The 16,577-nt window shown below is 38.5% G+C and overlaps 1 protein-coding gene across 12 annotated transcripts in view; it reads left to right on the top strand.

Moving 5' to 3' along the window:
- The window catches only part of NEBL (nebulette), a 159,794-nt gene extending 149,762 nt beyond the window's left edge, over positions 1-10,032 (top strand). For 6 of the 12 annotated variants that reach the window (XM_025199731.1, XM_025199734.1, XM_025199733.1 and 3 more), the window contains one exon: positions 4,188-10,032. In XM_025199731.1, coding sequence (XP_025055516.1) covers positions 4,188-4,364 — 177 coding nt within the window. In that variant the 3' untranslated portion in view covers positions 4,365-10,032. The remainder of the gene's footprint in view (positions 1-4,187) is intronic. The other 6 variants (XM_025199736.1, XM_025199730.1, XM_025199726.1 and 3 more) reach the window with 3 other exon arrangements.
- Positions 10,033-16,577: the final 6,545 nt, after the last annotated feature.

Here is a 16,577-nt window from a genome sequence, read left to right as displayed (position 1 = left end):
GTGAAGGCACAGCTGCCTGCCTGAAATATGTGTGAGAACATAGAGTACACTCAGATTTGCAACAAGGTTTCACCAATCATCCACTTCATCCTAATCCACAATTTCACTTTCAGCAGTCATCACTTCCTCCAAACTGTGGGTACATGGATGGGCACAAATGTGGCTCCTCTATGCCAACCTTCTCTTGAGCTACCTGGAGAATGAATTTCTAGAAAACTGCACCATCAAACCTGGACTATACCTGCATTATATAGATAATATGTTCATCATCAGGACTGAACATCTGATAAATCACTTATTCATTTCCATCACAGATTTAACAACTATCACCCTTTGATCATACTTTCTCTGGAATACTCAAACACTAATATCAACTTTCTAGATGCCACAGTCCATATCCAGGATGGTTTCCTACAAACAACCATATGCAAACAACCCATAGACTAACATACCTGTCTACAAAACTAGCAATCATCTCAAGCACACCAAAAAGCTGTGATCTACAGTGAGGCCCTCAGATACCATAACAAAAATCTTTGCCTCTTCCATAAGTTACTTAAATGTATTTTTAAAATACCTTATTCAAGTAATTTAGGCTTGAATAATTCTGTTATATAGCCCAGACTACATTCTGAAGTGATAATTAGACACCAAGTGTTTATAGGATTATTATGGAGATTTCTCCTGACAGCCATTTAACACCTAATTAGGTGCTAAGGCTGTAACTTTGGGTTTCACAGCAGCATTAAGGCCCTATTAAAATTTTTAAAAGTCAGAATGTATCAGATAGACTTTATAACTTCGCCCTACTGTGATGCAGTCAAGGAGGCTTAAATGAGTCACACAGGTTAAAAAACAACCCCTCCTTCCCACCCTCAAAAAAAAAAAGAAAAAAAAAAGGCATGGTTCCAGGGAGCTGTGCTTCTTGTCAAGGGACATGTTTATTAAATGTTTTCCTTGTGGAAGTAAAGAAAGAGATGAATTCATGACTGCTGAGCTTTTCATCATCAGATGAGCTTCACTGTAAAGGTGCAGTAAAATGATAGTATACTAAGCAAGAATGAAGTACCGTTTATAGCAGATTTTCCACATAGCCAATTCTATAGTACCTGGTATTTAACCACAAGTTAATTTTCCTCTCATTTTGAGCTGTCTTGTATCTATTATTCACTCAGAAGGGAAAGAAGATGCAAAACAACTGATTCTGTACCCAGTATGATGGTGCTAATGAGAGCCCCCTTACTACAAAGCTGTGGTAGGTGACCCCCAGGCTTCAAATGGCCCATATAGATGGTTCTGAGGTCCCTGGCAGACATGAATATAATCACATGATTGGGATATAAGGAATTGTTTATGCCCATTCCCTAAAATCATGAACCCTGACATGCCAGGCAGGATACACCATTTCTGGGATGGGACATAAAATTCTTTAGATTTGAATCATATGACTGCCAGGGTGTACAGCTGGGGATCAGGGAACTCCCCAGTTCCTCAGCTGCACATGCTTTTTAAAGGTTCATGGCACTCTTTCAGGTTACCAGTGTAAAGGGAGCTCAGTTTGCCAGTGTAAAGGGAGCCTGGCAACAGGGACTCCAGTCCCTGATGCTGGTTCCTGGGGCACTGTCAAGTTGAAAGGCAAGTCTTTCAATGGGCAGATGGCATCTGTGTCCCAGGCTCTGATCCTTCCCCCCTGCCCAATCTTGATAATGAACTGATTGTTGGGCTCAAGCAGGGGGTGGTCTCAAGTTCAGGACATATGCTACTTGTTATACTTATAGCGCAATACAAACCAGCCACAAAAATGTTTCACATTTAATTTAGAACAACTTGGATTCATAGATGTTTGGGTCAGAAGGGACCTTAGCAGATCATCCAGTCTGACCTCCTGCCCTGGGCAGGAAAGAGCACTGGGGTTAGATGACCCCATCCAGGTGCATGTCCAGCCTCCTCTTAAAGACCTCCAAGGTAGGGGAGAGCACCACCTGCCTTGGAAGACTATTCCAGGTTCTGGCAACCCTTACCATAAAGAAGTTCTTCCTGATGTCCAACCTAAATCTGCTCTCCACCAGTTTGTAGCCATTGTTCCTAGTTACTCCAAGGGATGCCCTGGTAAACAGAGCATCTCCTATTCATTGCTAATGAATTTGTAGGCGGCCACAAGGTCACCTCTCATCCTTCTGTTGTGGAGGCTGAAGAGATCCAGGTCCCTCAATCTTTCCTCACAGGGCTTTGCCTTCAGGCTCCTAACCATACGAGTGGCCCTCCTCTGAACCCTCCTCTGAACTTTGTGGTTGATTTGCCATTTTTCTGCACCATGAGTTGGCTGAATATGTGGCATGTTACAATTTATCACAGTCAACATGTTAATCACATGATAGGTCAGCCAGGGCCCTGGATTGTGAAATGTCCAACTGTGATAAATTTAGGGTATTTGCCTGGCCTGGAATATCAAGACCAGTTTCCCGTGTGTGCTAGCATCCATTTACCCAAAGATTCCTAAAATCACCGCTTCAAAACCTCACACATTGATACAAGGCACAGCTTACATTTTCATTTTTAAAAATATAATTAAACCTGAACATGAAGCAGCCTTGTGTTATCTTTCCAGATTGGAGGCAGGCTCCTTAATTTATCTCTCAAATTATAGAGTTGATCCTACTGATTTGTTTTGGGGTTTTTTTTTTCCCAACATTAACTGTTTGTTCTGTTGATCATTTTAGCTAAAACATCCATCTTATGTTGCTGGTTATGATAGACATCAGTTATTGAATCTTAGGACTGTAAGTGGCCTAAGTGATATCTAATCTAACTTTTTACACCAATGCAGGATTTGTTTTTTCTAAACCATCCCAGGTAGATTCCTGTCCACTTTGTCCTTGAAAAAGAGCTGTTAGTCAGTGACCTGTGCCTCTTGAGCTACCCCAGCTTCTCTACTTGAGAGAGTGGTAGGAAAGAATACTGAGAACTCCCATGAGCTTTTAATGAGTGGCTCCTGTGGCCTCCAGCCAAAGAAAATTTGGGGAAGGCTCATTCTCCAGATAGAGTGAGTGTAAAACTAAACATGCCCTAGAAGAATCTGGGGAGAATCTACTCTAAATGAGTGTGAAGCCACAGTGTGCAATTCAGTAGAAAACTGAATATGATATAAATATGAAACTTTTTTTTCATTTTGGAAGGAAGAAACACTGTGCTTGCTACTGACAAAAGAATAGAAAAGACTGAGGCAGTTAATGATAGTACTTTATACTCTGTTTGGATTTACATTAAAATGAGACAATCCATGGATGTAGGTGTCTGCCATTCAATAAAAAAATATAATTTCAGCCTTAAGCATAACCTGACCCTGCTAGGAACAAGAGTAATCCTAGAGTTTCCTCAAAGACTGTGAAGAATAATAAAATACCAGCTCTCAGCCTAAAAAGTTGCATGTAAACAAAATTTTGCTCATAGACATGCTTACAAAAACAATAAAATATCACAACGTTGTGCCTGAATACTCCTTAAAATTTGATGTATACATGAATGATGGTAAATATATATATTCATACAGATATATACATAGGCATCTTAAGTCTCATCCATTCTGTTTCTCCTAAGGGAAAAGCATGTGTTAGATAACTTAAGGTAAAATCCTAGCAAGGAAGAGAGAGTTTATAGTTTTGAAACGATGTAACAGGTTAAATAACTTGAGTTAAAAGCAGAGCTTTTTTCACATTGGAACCAGCCTGCTTGGGATTATCCAAACAGGGAGTAGAAACAGTGCTATGTGGCTCAGATGGACAGCTACAGAGTGAAAAATGAATCTTGGTCAACAAATAACTGAAGCAACAATTATGGGGAATATTTTAAGAGAAATGTGTTAGCTTGAATATGTTTGGTGAAAGAGTTTTGAGTGTATTCATCAAAATCACTATCTTTTTTTATCCAGAAAGGGGAATTGAATTTGTTGAATAAACTATTTGGCATGAAGCGTTCACCCAGTTCCTTTCTGGGAGATACCTGTTGGATATTAAGCATTATCTTCTCTTTCTGTATACGCATTTAAACACTATAATGATGAAACTTATTAAAGATTCCCTTCCTTCCTCTCTCTCTCTCTCTCTCTCTCTTTTGTATGTTTGCAAGAGGGAGGCGATATGTCATTCTGTGGTGGGTACTTCATGGTTTGGCTTCTTTTCCTTTAACAGAGAACATACAGAGCTATGTATGACTACAGTGCTCAAGATGAAGATGAAGTTTCCTTCAGGGATGGTGACTATATCGTCAATGTGCAACCAATTGATGATGGCTGGATGTATGGTACTGTTCAGAGAACTGGGAAAACAGGAATGCTTCCAGCAAATTATATTGAGTTTGTTAACTAGTTTTTGTCTCTAGTCCTTTAAGCTTTACTCAAAACTTAACCTTTTAAAAAAATCAGAGAAAACTTTTATGACCACACACTCCTTACTTTGTCACTGTTATAACAGTCCATATTCACAAGCATAAGCCAACATACTGGTCCTTTACTGAAAAAAAAATCAATAAGAAGCTTTGAGCTTGAAAACAGCATTGCTTAATAATAATGCTCTCTAAAACCATCATGTGGAAGACTGGTGTTGCTAATCATGTAAAGGTTTCTGTCAATTAATTGTAAAGGAGAAATGCCTTTCCCATAGATATAAAGAGGTTCTTTCTCTTTTAAACATAACCATAAAATGGATTCTTTTCTTATATCACTTTGCAGTCACAAGAAACTTAATACTCTTAGTTTAATAACACTCTCTAATAATGTGAAAGCTCTTTAACATTTGAGCAGTTAATATGCGAATTAAAATGACAAGTCAACAATTTTAAATAATGGCGGGTAACATACTGGTAGAAACCCTACTGCCCAGCAGCCTTATACGTAACTTGAAAGTCTGCTTTGACAGTGAAAAATTCTCAACTCCCACTTGCCCACACAATTTCATTCATTGCTGGATCTTCCATTTGCTCTCATTCATGACTGTGACCTTCCCTTCTGTCAGTTTGGCCTGCTACCTAATTCATCAGTTGTAACCATTCCTTGATTCATGGCATATTGGTATCTTTTACACAGAACATTTCCCATAGGCACTATCCAGAGTGCAAAACCTAATTGCCACCTCTTCTATTTCCCTTTAATAATACTTAGCATTTAGATAGCAGCTTCCATTAAAGCACTGTACATGCAATAATTCACTTCACTTCCTTTATCCTCCTCTGTATTACTGCTGTAAATAGCCAGTCTGGGGCCCACATGACATGTGGCAACATGAAACACATAGCTACATTCCTTGTTCTAACATGCGACTAACTTAATGGTAACTTTGCTGACAAGCTGATATTCCCACCTCTGCTGCATCTCCATAAACAAGTTGAGAGAAGCTCTTATTTTGTACTGAATTTGAGTCCAGTGGCATACACCTTCAGTTTCTTCCAAAACTTTCCCATTGTATATGTGAAGCCATTTGGTTATCCCAAAATGGGCTATACCCATACAAAATGATTAATGAAAGACAAATGTCATTGACCTCTGCTGATGCTCATGGTAGCACCACAGGAATGCTAAGCATACAACTGTTCTACCAGTTCTGTTCCACCTTCCTTCTTTACCTAAGGATAAAAAAGGAAAGCTATCAGCTCTTTTTTTTCAGGTATTTTTTATCCTTAGATCTAACAGAACCCTTCATTCCTGCATAAAAAGTCTTCAGATTTTGGTTTCAGTACTAAAATGTAAATATTATTGTCCCAACTTTTATGCAACTTCATTACTTCTCTTCTACTTTAAGCCACATTCAGACCAAGCTAAAGGAGAAAAATAGTACCAGCTGCAATCTTTCTGGCTTCAATTTTCTGAGACATTATCAGGACACTATCTAGAATGCAGCCATATTGCAGCCATGACGATTTTGTTCCTGATAAACTGTCGGCTATTTTTTCCAGTGCTCCTTCAGCTTGGGGTCAGGATTGAAGGATTCATTGGTATCTCAGTAGTGAGATGTAACAGGTGAGATGCTTTATCACTGAAGTTCCAGTCCTGAAATAGAAACCTAGTGTCAGATACTCCATCACAAAGCTCCATTGACTTTAACTGGACTCCTCTTGGATGCTTTGTTCCTGCCATGTTGTTCTCCTTACAGGATTCTCACCTAAGTCAGAGGGAGCACAAAATCCTGTAAACCTTCATGGGGAATGTGTATGTGTTTAAGGAACACATATGGTTGTTTTTTATTCTGATGGTTCATAAATACTCATGTATTCAGACATGAGTTAAAAATACTAGCCAGAGAGCTGCCATTTGAAATTTGGCAAGTGTGCCAGTGATCTTGTATGTATTAGATTTACAAAATAGAGACTAAGTTATACTATGTTTTTAGAGAATTTTATATTTCTGGTTTCACAAAGTCACCAAGCTGGCACTATTTCATTTAACAGAAATGAAGGAAAGCAATAAGTATTCATGATGGGAGAAAAAAACCCCAAAACAAACAACAGCCACCCCCAGCCCCTGAAACCCTGTTAGTGCTAGATAGCTGCCAGCTCTGCTTTGCATAATATTTAAAAACAACGAGTTCATGCAATTCCACTGGATAGTTAACTAGGTGGCCTATCCAAAGCTGGCAGACAGAGAACAATAACTTTCAATGATTATGTTTAAAAAATATAGTAGTGAGTCCATAAATATTGAAAAGTAAGTGGGGTACCTATATTTTCTTGTCAGATAACTCATTTTAAGGATGATACTTTTGGGGTTCAGGAGCATGTCCTGAGGTGGTTAAAACCAGGAAAAATAACTCAGTAAGGATGGAACTTTTTTGTTCCATAGATAGGCCTGAGTCTGCAACTACTGTGCTTTTAATATTCTGTGGAAGACAGCATGAGTTTTGCTTAGGGAGCAGCTGCAGCCACAGGCCCTTATCCTTTATTGTAGACTTCCATAACAAATTTGCTAGTTTTGCAAGTCAAGCAACTTCTTTCAAACTGCTGATACTTTAAGCCAAGTCTAAAAGCTCTCTGAAAAGCAGTCTGGTTTTGCATTAGCTATAATCACCAGTCTTCAACAACAGATAAGAAAATCACACTTTATGATGGTTGGCAAATTTTTCTGATGAGTCTGAGGTAGAACTGGATATCACTTGCTGTTGTGCTGCTATTTTAGCTTTGTAGTGCTGACAACAGTAAAAATAAGTTGTCAGTGTGCTAAGCAGATATAAATAAAAGGATGCATAAGGAACAGATATATATAGTATCAAGTTGCTGTTTTTAGTGTCTTAAAAAGAAGCCCATAATCACACTAGCATTCTTCACGTTAGCTTGGAAGATAAATATTTAGTATTGAACTCTGTATGTATGTTAAAAAGGAAATTCAGAAATAAGTATTTTATGAAATTAGAAGACTATGTTATGCTAAGCAGTGGAAATAAAATTATCTTTTTGAATTTTGAATATTCTATAGCCTGGCAAAGTATTTAAAGCAATTTCCAAAATAAAAAAGGTCAAGAAAACAAAACAGTATGTGAATCATATTTCTCTTGAGAATGGTATATCATCATAATTACTGATCTCTGTTTAAAATAATGAATGTTTAGCATTTCTTGTAGTGAAATCTTTTACTAATTCATGCTCATTTAGCTTTTATTTTAATATACAACAAACTAAATTCTCATTACAGAGCACTGTTATTAGCAGAGTTTCTCATTTCTCAGAATGTGTGCGCCCAGTTAGCAAAATCTTTTGAGATCCAAAATATTTTCTGTACAAAATCTCACGTGAACACTCAAAATTTGCAAGCTCAGTTTCTTACAAGGAGTTTCTTAGGCCGTGCTAGTATGCAGTGGAATGTCAGGGTAATTCAGTGCAAAATACTGCTTTTTCATCCTTAAAATAGCCAATAAGCAGGGATAGTGCAAATCTAGTTCTTCTAGTTTAACGCAGTGTTTCAACATTACTCTTTATCTGTTGCTTACATGGACACATCTCACTGGAGAAGGAAAGGACCTGTCTAAAGAGGCAGTATTCTGAGACATTCTATACTTGGGAGTTCATTCATCTCTAAGGACATGTCTACATGTTGCCTTTTGGAAGTACTAATGCACGGCGCAGTACGGGCGGTTACTGTACCATGCATGTGGCATACAGGTAAATTTTGCCACTCTGTCACTGTAATGGCACGCTATACCTGGTGCTACACACATAATCACTACATCGCCATAGCATGCTGTACAGCAACATAACACATCACATATGTAGACATGCCCTAAGTGCTGCAAAAAGAAGGGCACTATAATCTGCTATTTTCCTTTATGGACACATATAAAGGTAACATAGTAAATAAGATAAAAATACACATAAAAGTACAAAAAACAAATGGGCACCTTGAGGCTCATTATCTTACTTGCCCATTTACTTGCCCACCTTTTTTTTTCCTAAAGAAAGCTACAGATACTTCAGCTGTAATAATCCAGTACAGAAGATTAGTATTTAATATTGATGAAATGGGATTCTCATGATTACATTTGACATATTACACACCATTTAAACTGATCAGGTTTTGACAGGGAATCATCAATGCATTATATCCTTGATAAATACATCTCTCCTAAGATATTCTTCGGGATAAAGAAGGCCTTAAGCAATGAGGATGACATTAATTTTAGTTTTTATTGTACAATGGCTACATGTCACCTTATGTTATAAAATAGTCAAATACACAAAGTGGCAGAATGTGGAATGAGAAATAAAATCTGTTAGACCTTAAGTGTTTTGAATAGCATTCTACATTAAATATGGAGCAAGCTTTAGTGACTAAATATTTAAATTGTGTCCTAAAAAGGGCAACAGATGCTATCTAATGGTAAATATCCAGACTACTGCATACACCTGAGTGTTTTGTGCTGGCAGAGGCAAAATTGCTGGTGTGAGCTAAAAGAATAAAGCATTCTGCAATGCTTATGCTGTAGGAACCCCCAGCTCCAAATCCTATCGCCTCTCTGGAAGAAAACTTGTAGCTATTTTCCTTCCTTACCTTCCTGCACTACAACCGTATACTGAAAGGAATTCATATGCTTTTTTGCGTCTGATACATAGAGTTTGCATATTGTACTTAAGTTGTAATCCGGTTGCTGTTGAAACTTTTTTTTTTAATTTTAGGGGGAAAAGTACTGTAGCATTACAATCATGTGTACTTAGTATTACATATTACAAGTTGCTAGGCCAACAGAAAGCAGCACTGACTGTATTAATATTGATTAGCATGATGTGGAATCACACTCAGCTGTTGGTTTTTGCAGTGTGATATAAAAAGCAAAAATGAACCGCTGTGCAGTTTGGCATATATTTGCTTTACAGTGTGTAAAGTTCTAGTTATTTTGCAAAAATGTACTTTATTTGGGAATATGCCGTTATGAAGGAAATGTTTGGGTTTTTTTCAAAGGATGGGAATTATTACCGGATTCTTTGATGTATTGATATAATTTGGCTTTTGTTATGCAAAAAGTTAACACCAGCTATTAAAATATATTTTAGTAGAAATGCTTTAATTCCTGTTTTTTTCCCTCTACACTGTGAATCTTTAAGCCTTGGTGGACTAGAGCAACATCATGCTGCCCAAGCTACTAACCTATGCAAACTAGTTCACATTTTAGTTGTCACAGTGGATGTAACATAAAAATTTATTTTGCATAACATGATATGGCGTTCAAATAAAATAGTAAACCCAGCATTATGTATGTATTATATTAATAAACAACATGCTTCAAAGCTACCATACCCATTAATATAGTTTATAAGAGTTGATTATTTTTTTTCTTTAACTAAGGATGCTTTACATTTTTCAGACATAAATGGAAAATATGCCATAAATATGGCTGAAATCTGGTTACCAGCAGTGTTTTCCTAAAATAGCATTTTATTTCAGAAATGCGCTTTTTTTAGGAGATGAATATGCTTTCTTCAGACTGTATTTGTAACCCATCAATAGCACATTCATTTCACATTTCATCTCCCTTGGTTTGCTTAAATAAATACAGGTAATAAGTAAATGGAGTCCTCTGATTTGACTCATAATGGTTTATTGTTCTTTGAATTATCGGTTGGTTAGGCATGTTTTTATTACAGCATATCACTAACCAAAATAAATTGAATTCCTGGCTTCTTTATGGTAATTCCCATTAAATCAAACCAAGTGTCTTTGCTCAGTTTAATTTACTTATACTAGTAAATTACTTAAAAAAATCCAAAAATACTTTTTATTAAAATAAATCACAATATATGATGTATTTGGAACTGCTAATAACATACAGTAATAGATTACCTTTGCCTAATTGTGTATTACTTATTTCAGTAATAAAAGTGCAGCCCCATCCTCTGCAAGAGAACCTTTTAATTTTTAGCAACTATTATTCTGAAAAAGGGGAAGAATATAAAATGCTATTAACTATGGATGAATACAAATGAAACACACAAATAGAGAGTAGTTGGTGAAGTCCAACTAAGTAATACATTTCCCACTCCATAGCATTTCTTGATAGGAACATATGTTACAGTTTTGTGTGAAGTCTCATTATATATAATACATTGATTCCTCACTCTATAATGTTTTTGTATATTAGGCATGTCCCTGCTACAGCCTTTTATACTGTAGCAAACACCAATTTTTAATATGAGCTAAAATAAACTAGTCAAAGTGCATTTTACTTGCAAATCCTTCCCATAGTCTGTTAAAGCAGCTGGAACACCAGATTTTCTGTCTCTGTCCTAAATATATCCATCAGGCAAAGGTTCTCATCCTGCGAAATGTTGATGTTAAGTCAGTGGAATTCATCAGAGATGTTCAGCATCTCAAAAAATCATGCCTTTTTTAACAGCAATATCAGTTGTAACAAATAATTGGGATGAAGAAATTTCAGTTTCTCTTGTCTTCATTGCTTCCTTGGACACACATTATTAAAGCCACCCACATTACCAGAGGACTTTCTAGAGCAGTAGTTGGCAGTTAGAAGGCATTGGTACAAATCCCTTGAACTATAGAGTGTGAGGGTATATATACACGTCTCTGTTTTAATTCTTCCTTGGTTCCTGTCTTTTACAGAACCAGCTTCTTTCTTTTTTCCTCCATTTTGTATTAACACAGATACTTGTAAAACCATTCTTAATGTTTAAAATATAAAAAATATAGCATCTGATTCAGAAAAAAAACATTTAAGTGTGTGCTGATAACAATGGGGCTTTAGTACATGCCTAATGGTTTGCTAAATAGGAATAAGCTTAAGCCAAGACTTGGGGGTACAGGAGAAATGACTCTTGGCAAATTTTTCATTCATTTTTTATTGTTTGGGGCCTTGCCCAAACTTTAGTTCTTGGTGTTTCTGTGCAGCTGTCACACTGAACAGTCTGGCTGCATCAATATGAAGCTCAACAGAGGCTAAATTAACCCTCCTAAAAAGCTGGAAGGTAATTTTGTGACTCCAGGGGTACTCAGTCTCCCAATATGTTAGAAGCTGTTTTTTTTTTTTAATTATTATTCTCTATCTGTGGAAAGTATAGAGGAAATGTGATTATGAAAAGGAGGGGGGTGCTTCAGAGGGCAACCAGCGCTTCAGTGGTGGCTGCAATCTTCCTAGCTCCAAGTGCATCCTGGTCCCCACAAGTTGATCTGTGCCACAACTGCTTCCAGCTTCAGCTGCTCTCCCAGGTTGTGCACGATGCTCAGGCCACAGTTAGACATGCTGGTGCCCTCAGTTCCCTGCCATTTCAGGTGCAATCAGCAAAGACCCCCTATGCCTGAAGAAGGATGATTGCACTCAAAGGCTTGCAAAAAACTTTTTTCCAATTACTCAGTTGGTCTAATAAAAGATATCTCATCTACCCAAAGACCCTTGCCTGCCAATCTTTCTCATACCTTTTTAATAGCAAAGGATTCAAAATTAATTCTACAGGGAATTAAAATGTATGTTGCAGGAAAATCCATACTGATTTCAATTTAGTTTAGCTTCTCAATGTAGGAGATGCATGAAAAAAATTACAATGCTGGTATTACATACACTGCTATATTTTCCCAAAGGTAACTGAACACTGATAAGGGTATAGAAACTAAAAGTCAAATAACAACTGACCATATGATCAATGATTAATAGCATGTTATAAAATTATTGTACAGTAACTAATCAAAATGAATAGATTTTTCCCCCATTTAGGAACATTTGTATACAAGCAAACTAAAATACTGGCCTAAAACATTTCAGTTTATGATTTGTGTATTTGTATAATCAGTTTATTCATTCTGTCATTCTGGAGTGTTGCTTATAGGCATTGGTTTAGGCCAGTGGCACTTAGGCTGTGTGTGTATATTCAGATAATTTGGGAGAATTCTCCCAGGTTTGTTCTCCTGATAGAAGAGCTTACCCAGAGGCTCATGTACAGACATTCAAATGCTGAGACCCTCAAGAGAGGAGAGCTTGCAGGGCTGACACTATGCAGCCAGTAGGGGCCTCTGTGCCTACATCTCAATGTGCTTTGCAGGCTCCCTTAGTCTGCCTGGTGACAGATGGAAGCAGTGAGTAGGGCAGCTCTGATCAGCTGACCCAGACTGTCCATGGTCAGCCTGTGTTTTCTTGCAGCACAATGTGGGGATTGTGAAGAAAGCATGTTATGCTCCCTTCTGGAGCAGCAAAGTCCAGTGAGTGACACTCTCTCCCTGGGGGGAGGAGGGTGTTAGGTGGGTGCAGAAGAGGGGATTGGTGAAGGACTATGTTCTCTTGAGAGAGAAGCCACTGCATATATAGACATTTGCTTTTCCAGGAGTTCTTTAACCCTGGTTCCCAGGTTATTTTTCTCCTGGGGTGGCCATATTTACTCTGGGAGCCTGAACATCTGTACAATTGTGGCTTCTCCTTGGAGAAAAGGAAATCTCCCAGGACAAAGTGAATGTCTATATGTTGCCTTAGTTTTGATTAGGTCAAAGGTCACATGATCACTCACTGATAACCAACCAAAATACATACTCCATGGTGGCAAATAAATGTGGCAAACAGTCCCGTTTGAAAGAGACATTAAAGTACTCTATTTACTCAAATACAAGACAAGGTTTTTCCTCCCAATCAGCAAAATAAAAGACCCTCATCCTATATTCACTTACAATAAAACTTCATTAAATATATTGCCTGTCATTAAGCTGCTGCCAAAAGCAGCATGTGCTCAGTAATGGAAACCAACTATGATGTTGATTGAATAGAAACCACACTAAGCATGCCTGTGAAGCACATGACTCATATTAGGCAAAGATACTGATGGGAACCTAAAACAAAGCTAGGTTAGTGCAGTCTATCTGATTAAGATATAGTGGCCATTGTGTTTTGTCCCCATCAGCAACAATTCTTTTTCAACCTCTGGTGAACCACTACACTAAATGCATTTTGACTTCCTCTTCACTGTCACAGCTGAGCATCACCATTTAGTTCCTGTTTCCAATGATTCCTGTGTATTCATCAGACTTAAATGCCTAGCAAACATCATGAGCAGGCACGGTTCTTTGGGTAAATGTGATGCCTTTTATTAGACCAATGAAATAGTTGGAAAACTTGTTCTTTGCAAGCTTTCAGGCACAAACACCCTTCTTCAGGCACAGGGAGAGTTGGATAGTGTTTTGTGTGCTGTTCTGGGTGGAATAGAAGTCATAATGCAAAATGCAGTCTGTGAAATTGCAAGTGCACAACAGTGAAGATGAGAGGGAATGGGAGACAATAGGTATGAGACAGGTACATGGGGGTTGGGAGAAGAGGGGAATATTGAACTGGTGATAGAATGTAGCTGGTAAAATACAGACAAGTTACCTGGGGTTATCAGATGTTAGGCAGGTTATAATGTGCCATAAATCCAATGTTTACATTTAGTCCATGATTTTTTGTATCCAGTAGATTTATGAAGTGAAGTTCGTAGACTAGTCTATGCAAGCTGTTGGAACTGAGAGATTGGAAAGACAGTAGTTGGCTTGTAAGAAGTTGCACTAACCTCATCACCAGAAGCAAACACACCAAATGGATCCAGGCAATGCTGGGACAAGAAATATAAAACCTGCCAATGCATCTCCAACACTCCCACTATAACCACACCCCACAACAGAACCATCACCATTCCTGGATCTTACACCTGCACCTCCTGAAATGTAATGTATCTCCTCCAGTGCACCAAATGCCCTGATGGAAAATATGTAGGAGAAGCCAAACAACAACTGTGTACCAAAATGAACACACACCAAAAATCTATCAAAGACAAAAATATCTAATTACCAGTGGGCGTACACTTCTCACAAGACAACTGCTCTCTCTCCGATCTTTCAGTTCTAATCCTTTAAGGGAATTTACCTTTTGTAGATAAGCCCATGAACTTTACTTCATAAATCTACATCATTAAACATCTATGTAGATGGGAGGCTCTGTCACCCCCCACTCTCTCCATCACATGTGATTGGTATGTGCCCACCTTCCATGAGAGAACTAGAACAGGCAGCCCTACACCTCATCTGCATATAATGTCTGGAGGATCTGAAGACTTGTGAGAAGAACACCTGTTCCAGTTACAAGTGGGAGGCTAATTAGCACATGGATTGTGTGTGGGGGGAGTAGAGGTAATCTGGAGTACACACACATACTGAGCAGTGTGGGTCTGTGGGGTCACCATGGCTTGAAATGGTGTTGACTCTGCTGAGTCCCAGCCCAATGAAATAGATGATAAATCATTAGCCTTTTGGCTTTGCACTAATATCATGCATTGTTTGTACTTTGTATAAGCAGGTACAAACGTTGTGTTCAAAAGTGTGTTTATGGAGTACCTGTGCTGAAACTGGCATCAGTTTGCAAAAAGGTAAGATGTATCAATTCTGGATGAACTAAACCTATGGGCATCTGTAGTAATTTGCCTAAATGAAAAGTACTACCGGTATGTTTATTTCAAAGTCAGTGTTTTTTGGCCCATATGTTTCAAGTTTGCCTCATACTTTCATGTGTTCTGGGAGGGAACAGAGCCTGAGCAGGGTCTGACAGTAAGAGAGGGTGGGGAAAGGGTTATAGGAGGAAGAAGCTGGGATGGCAGATGGCAAAGGGGCCACCTGAACCCCCAGCCACTATTTTCCCTGCTGTAGCTGTGGGAGGGAGACAAATTCAAGATAAACCTCCAATAATTAGATTCTATACCTGAAAATTTATAACAAGTTTATAAATATTCCATATATAGATTCTAATTATTGGGTGGTCATCTTAAATTTGGAGTCAGCTTAGATTTGAGTAAATACATTATGTTTATATATAGTAAATTTACAACATAGTGGTACTTGTATATGACCTTATGAATGTACTTTATACAATATCATACATGTAGAAAAAAACTCAGTTTGATACCATTTTCTGTGAAGAGGCAGGGATGATAAACCGTAGAGCAATTTGTGGCTCTGGAGCCATGGTTTGCGTATCATTGGAGTAGAGTCTGGAAACAGAAAGTGTTTATATTAAAAATAATGCCAGTGGCCCCCAACTTTCTGGCCTTGGAAGGCTGGATAAACAGCTTGGTTAGTCTGTAAGCCAAATTCTGCATATGATTGGTGCATGGGTTTGCTCTGTGGGTGCAATCCTGTATGCCTGGATCCAGCTGTATGCTGGCCTCACCCTGTGCTCCTGACTTCAGCATTGTACTGCACATTGGGGCATGTTAACTGGCTTGCAGGGCTCCCCATGGTTCCATAAATTTGGCAGCAGGGGAGTGACAATTAACACTGCCCCACTCCCCCACCACCAAATGTCTGGACCTTTGAGGAGTCCTGTGGGCTGGATGACCTGGTTCTGTGGGCTGGATCTGGCTTGTGGGGCAGGGATTAAGCAATCCTGCTCTGAGCAGTTCCAAATTCTTGACTACAAATTATAACATGAGATTCTTTCTTCTTTTACTTTGTCTGATGCTTATAAAATCTAAACGTTTTATAGTATGGTGTTCTCTCATAATAGAGATAACAGCTGACTGATCTTGTCCTCTTATATGTAGCATCGGGAACCTATGCACTTCTCTTGGCAGGAAGCAGCAATGAGCTTTTAAAATCCTGGCACCTAAACACCCAGTCTTCCTGGTTCCAAGCTGGCAGCTTGTGTAGTTATTCTATGCTTCTAGGAAGTTTTCTAACGTCCCGAAAGTTTTCTATATTCTTTTTCCCCCTGTTCTCTCCTCTCTGCTATATTCATATCCCATAGCTTTTGTTTTGACCAGTGCCTTTGGTTGTCCCTCAGGAAGAAGGTTTCAAGAGATGTTAAGTTCTTGGAAAAATATGAGCATTCATCAGTACTCATGGCTGAGGGTTTTGAAGTACTAGTTCATTGCAGCAGCATTTGACAAGCCTCAGTAGCACTGCCACTGCTCCCCTGCTGCCAGATTTCCAGACCTGGCCCACAGGCTATACTTTGAACCCCGCTAGTGTATATGAATACCAGGTCCATGTTAGCTTCTGGTGCAAGTGGAGATCAAACCCAAACATCAATCCCAGAACTAACCTACCTCATCCATGGCTTTTCATTTCATTTCCATGCCAGAAATAC

Source organism: Alligator sinensis, unplaced genomic scaffold (assembly GCF_000455745.1).
Source record: "Alligator sinensis unplaced genomic scaffold, ASM45574v1 scaffold221_1, whole genome shotgun sequence".
Taxonomy (NCBI): Eukaryota; Metazoa; Chordata; order Crocodylia; family Alligatoridae; genus Alligator; species Alligator sinensis.
The sequence above is the reverse complement of the archived record's forward strand: the minus strand, read 5'-3'. Positions and strand labels throughout refer to the sequence as shown.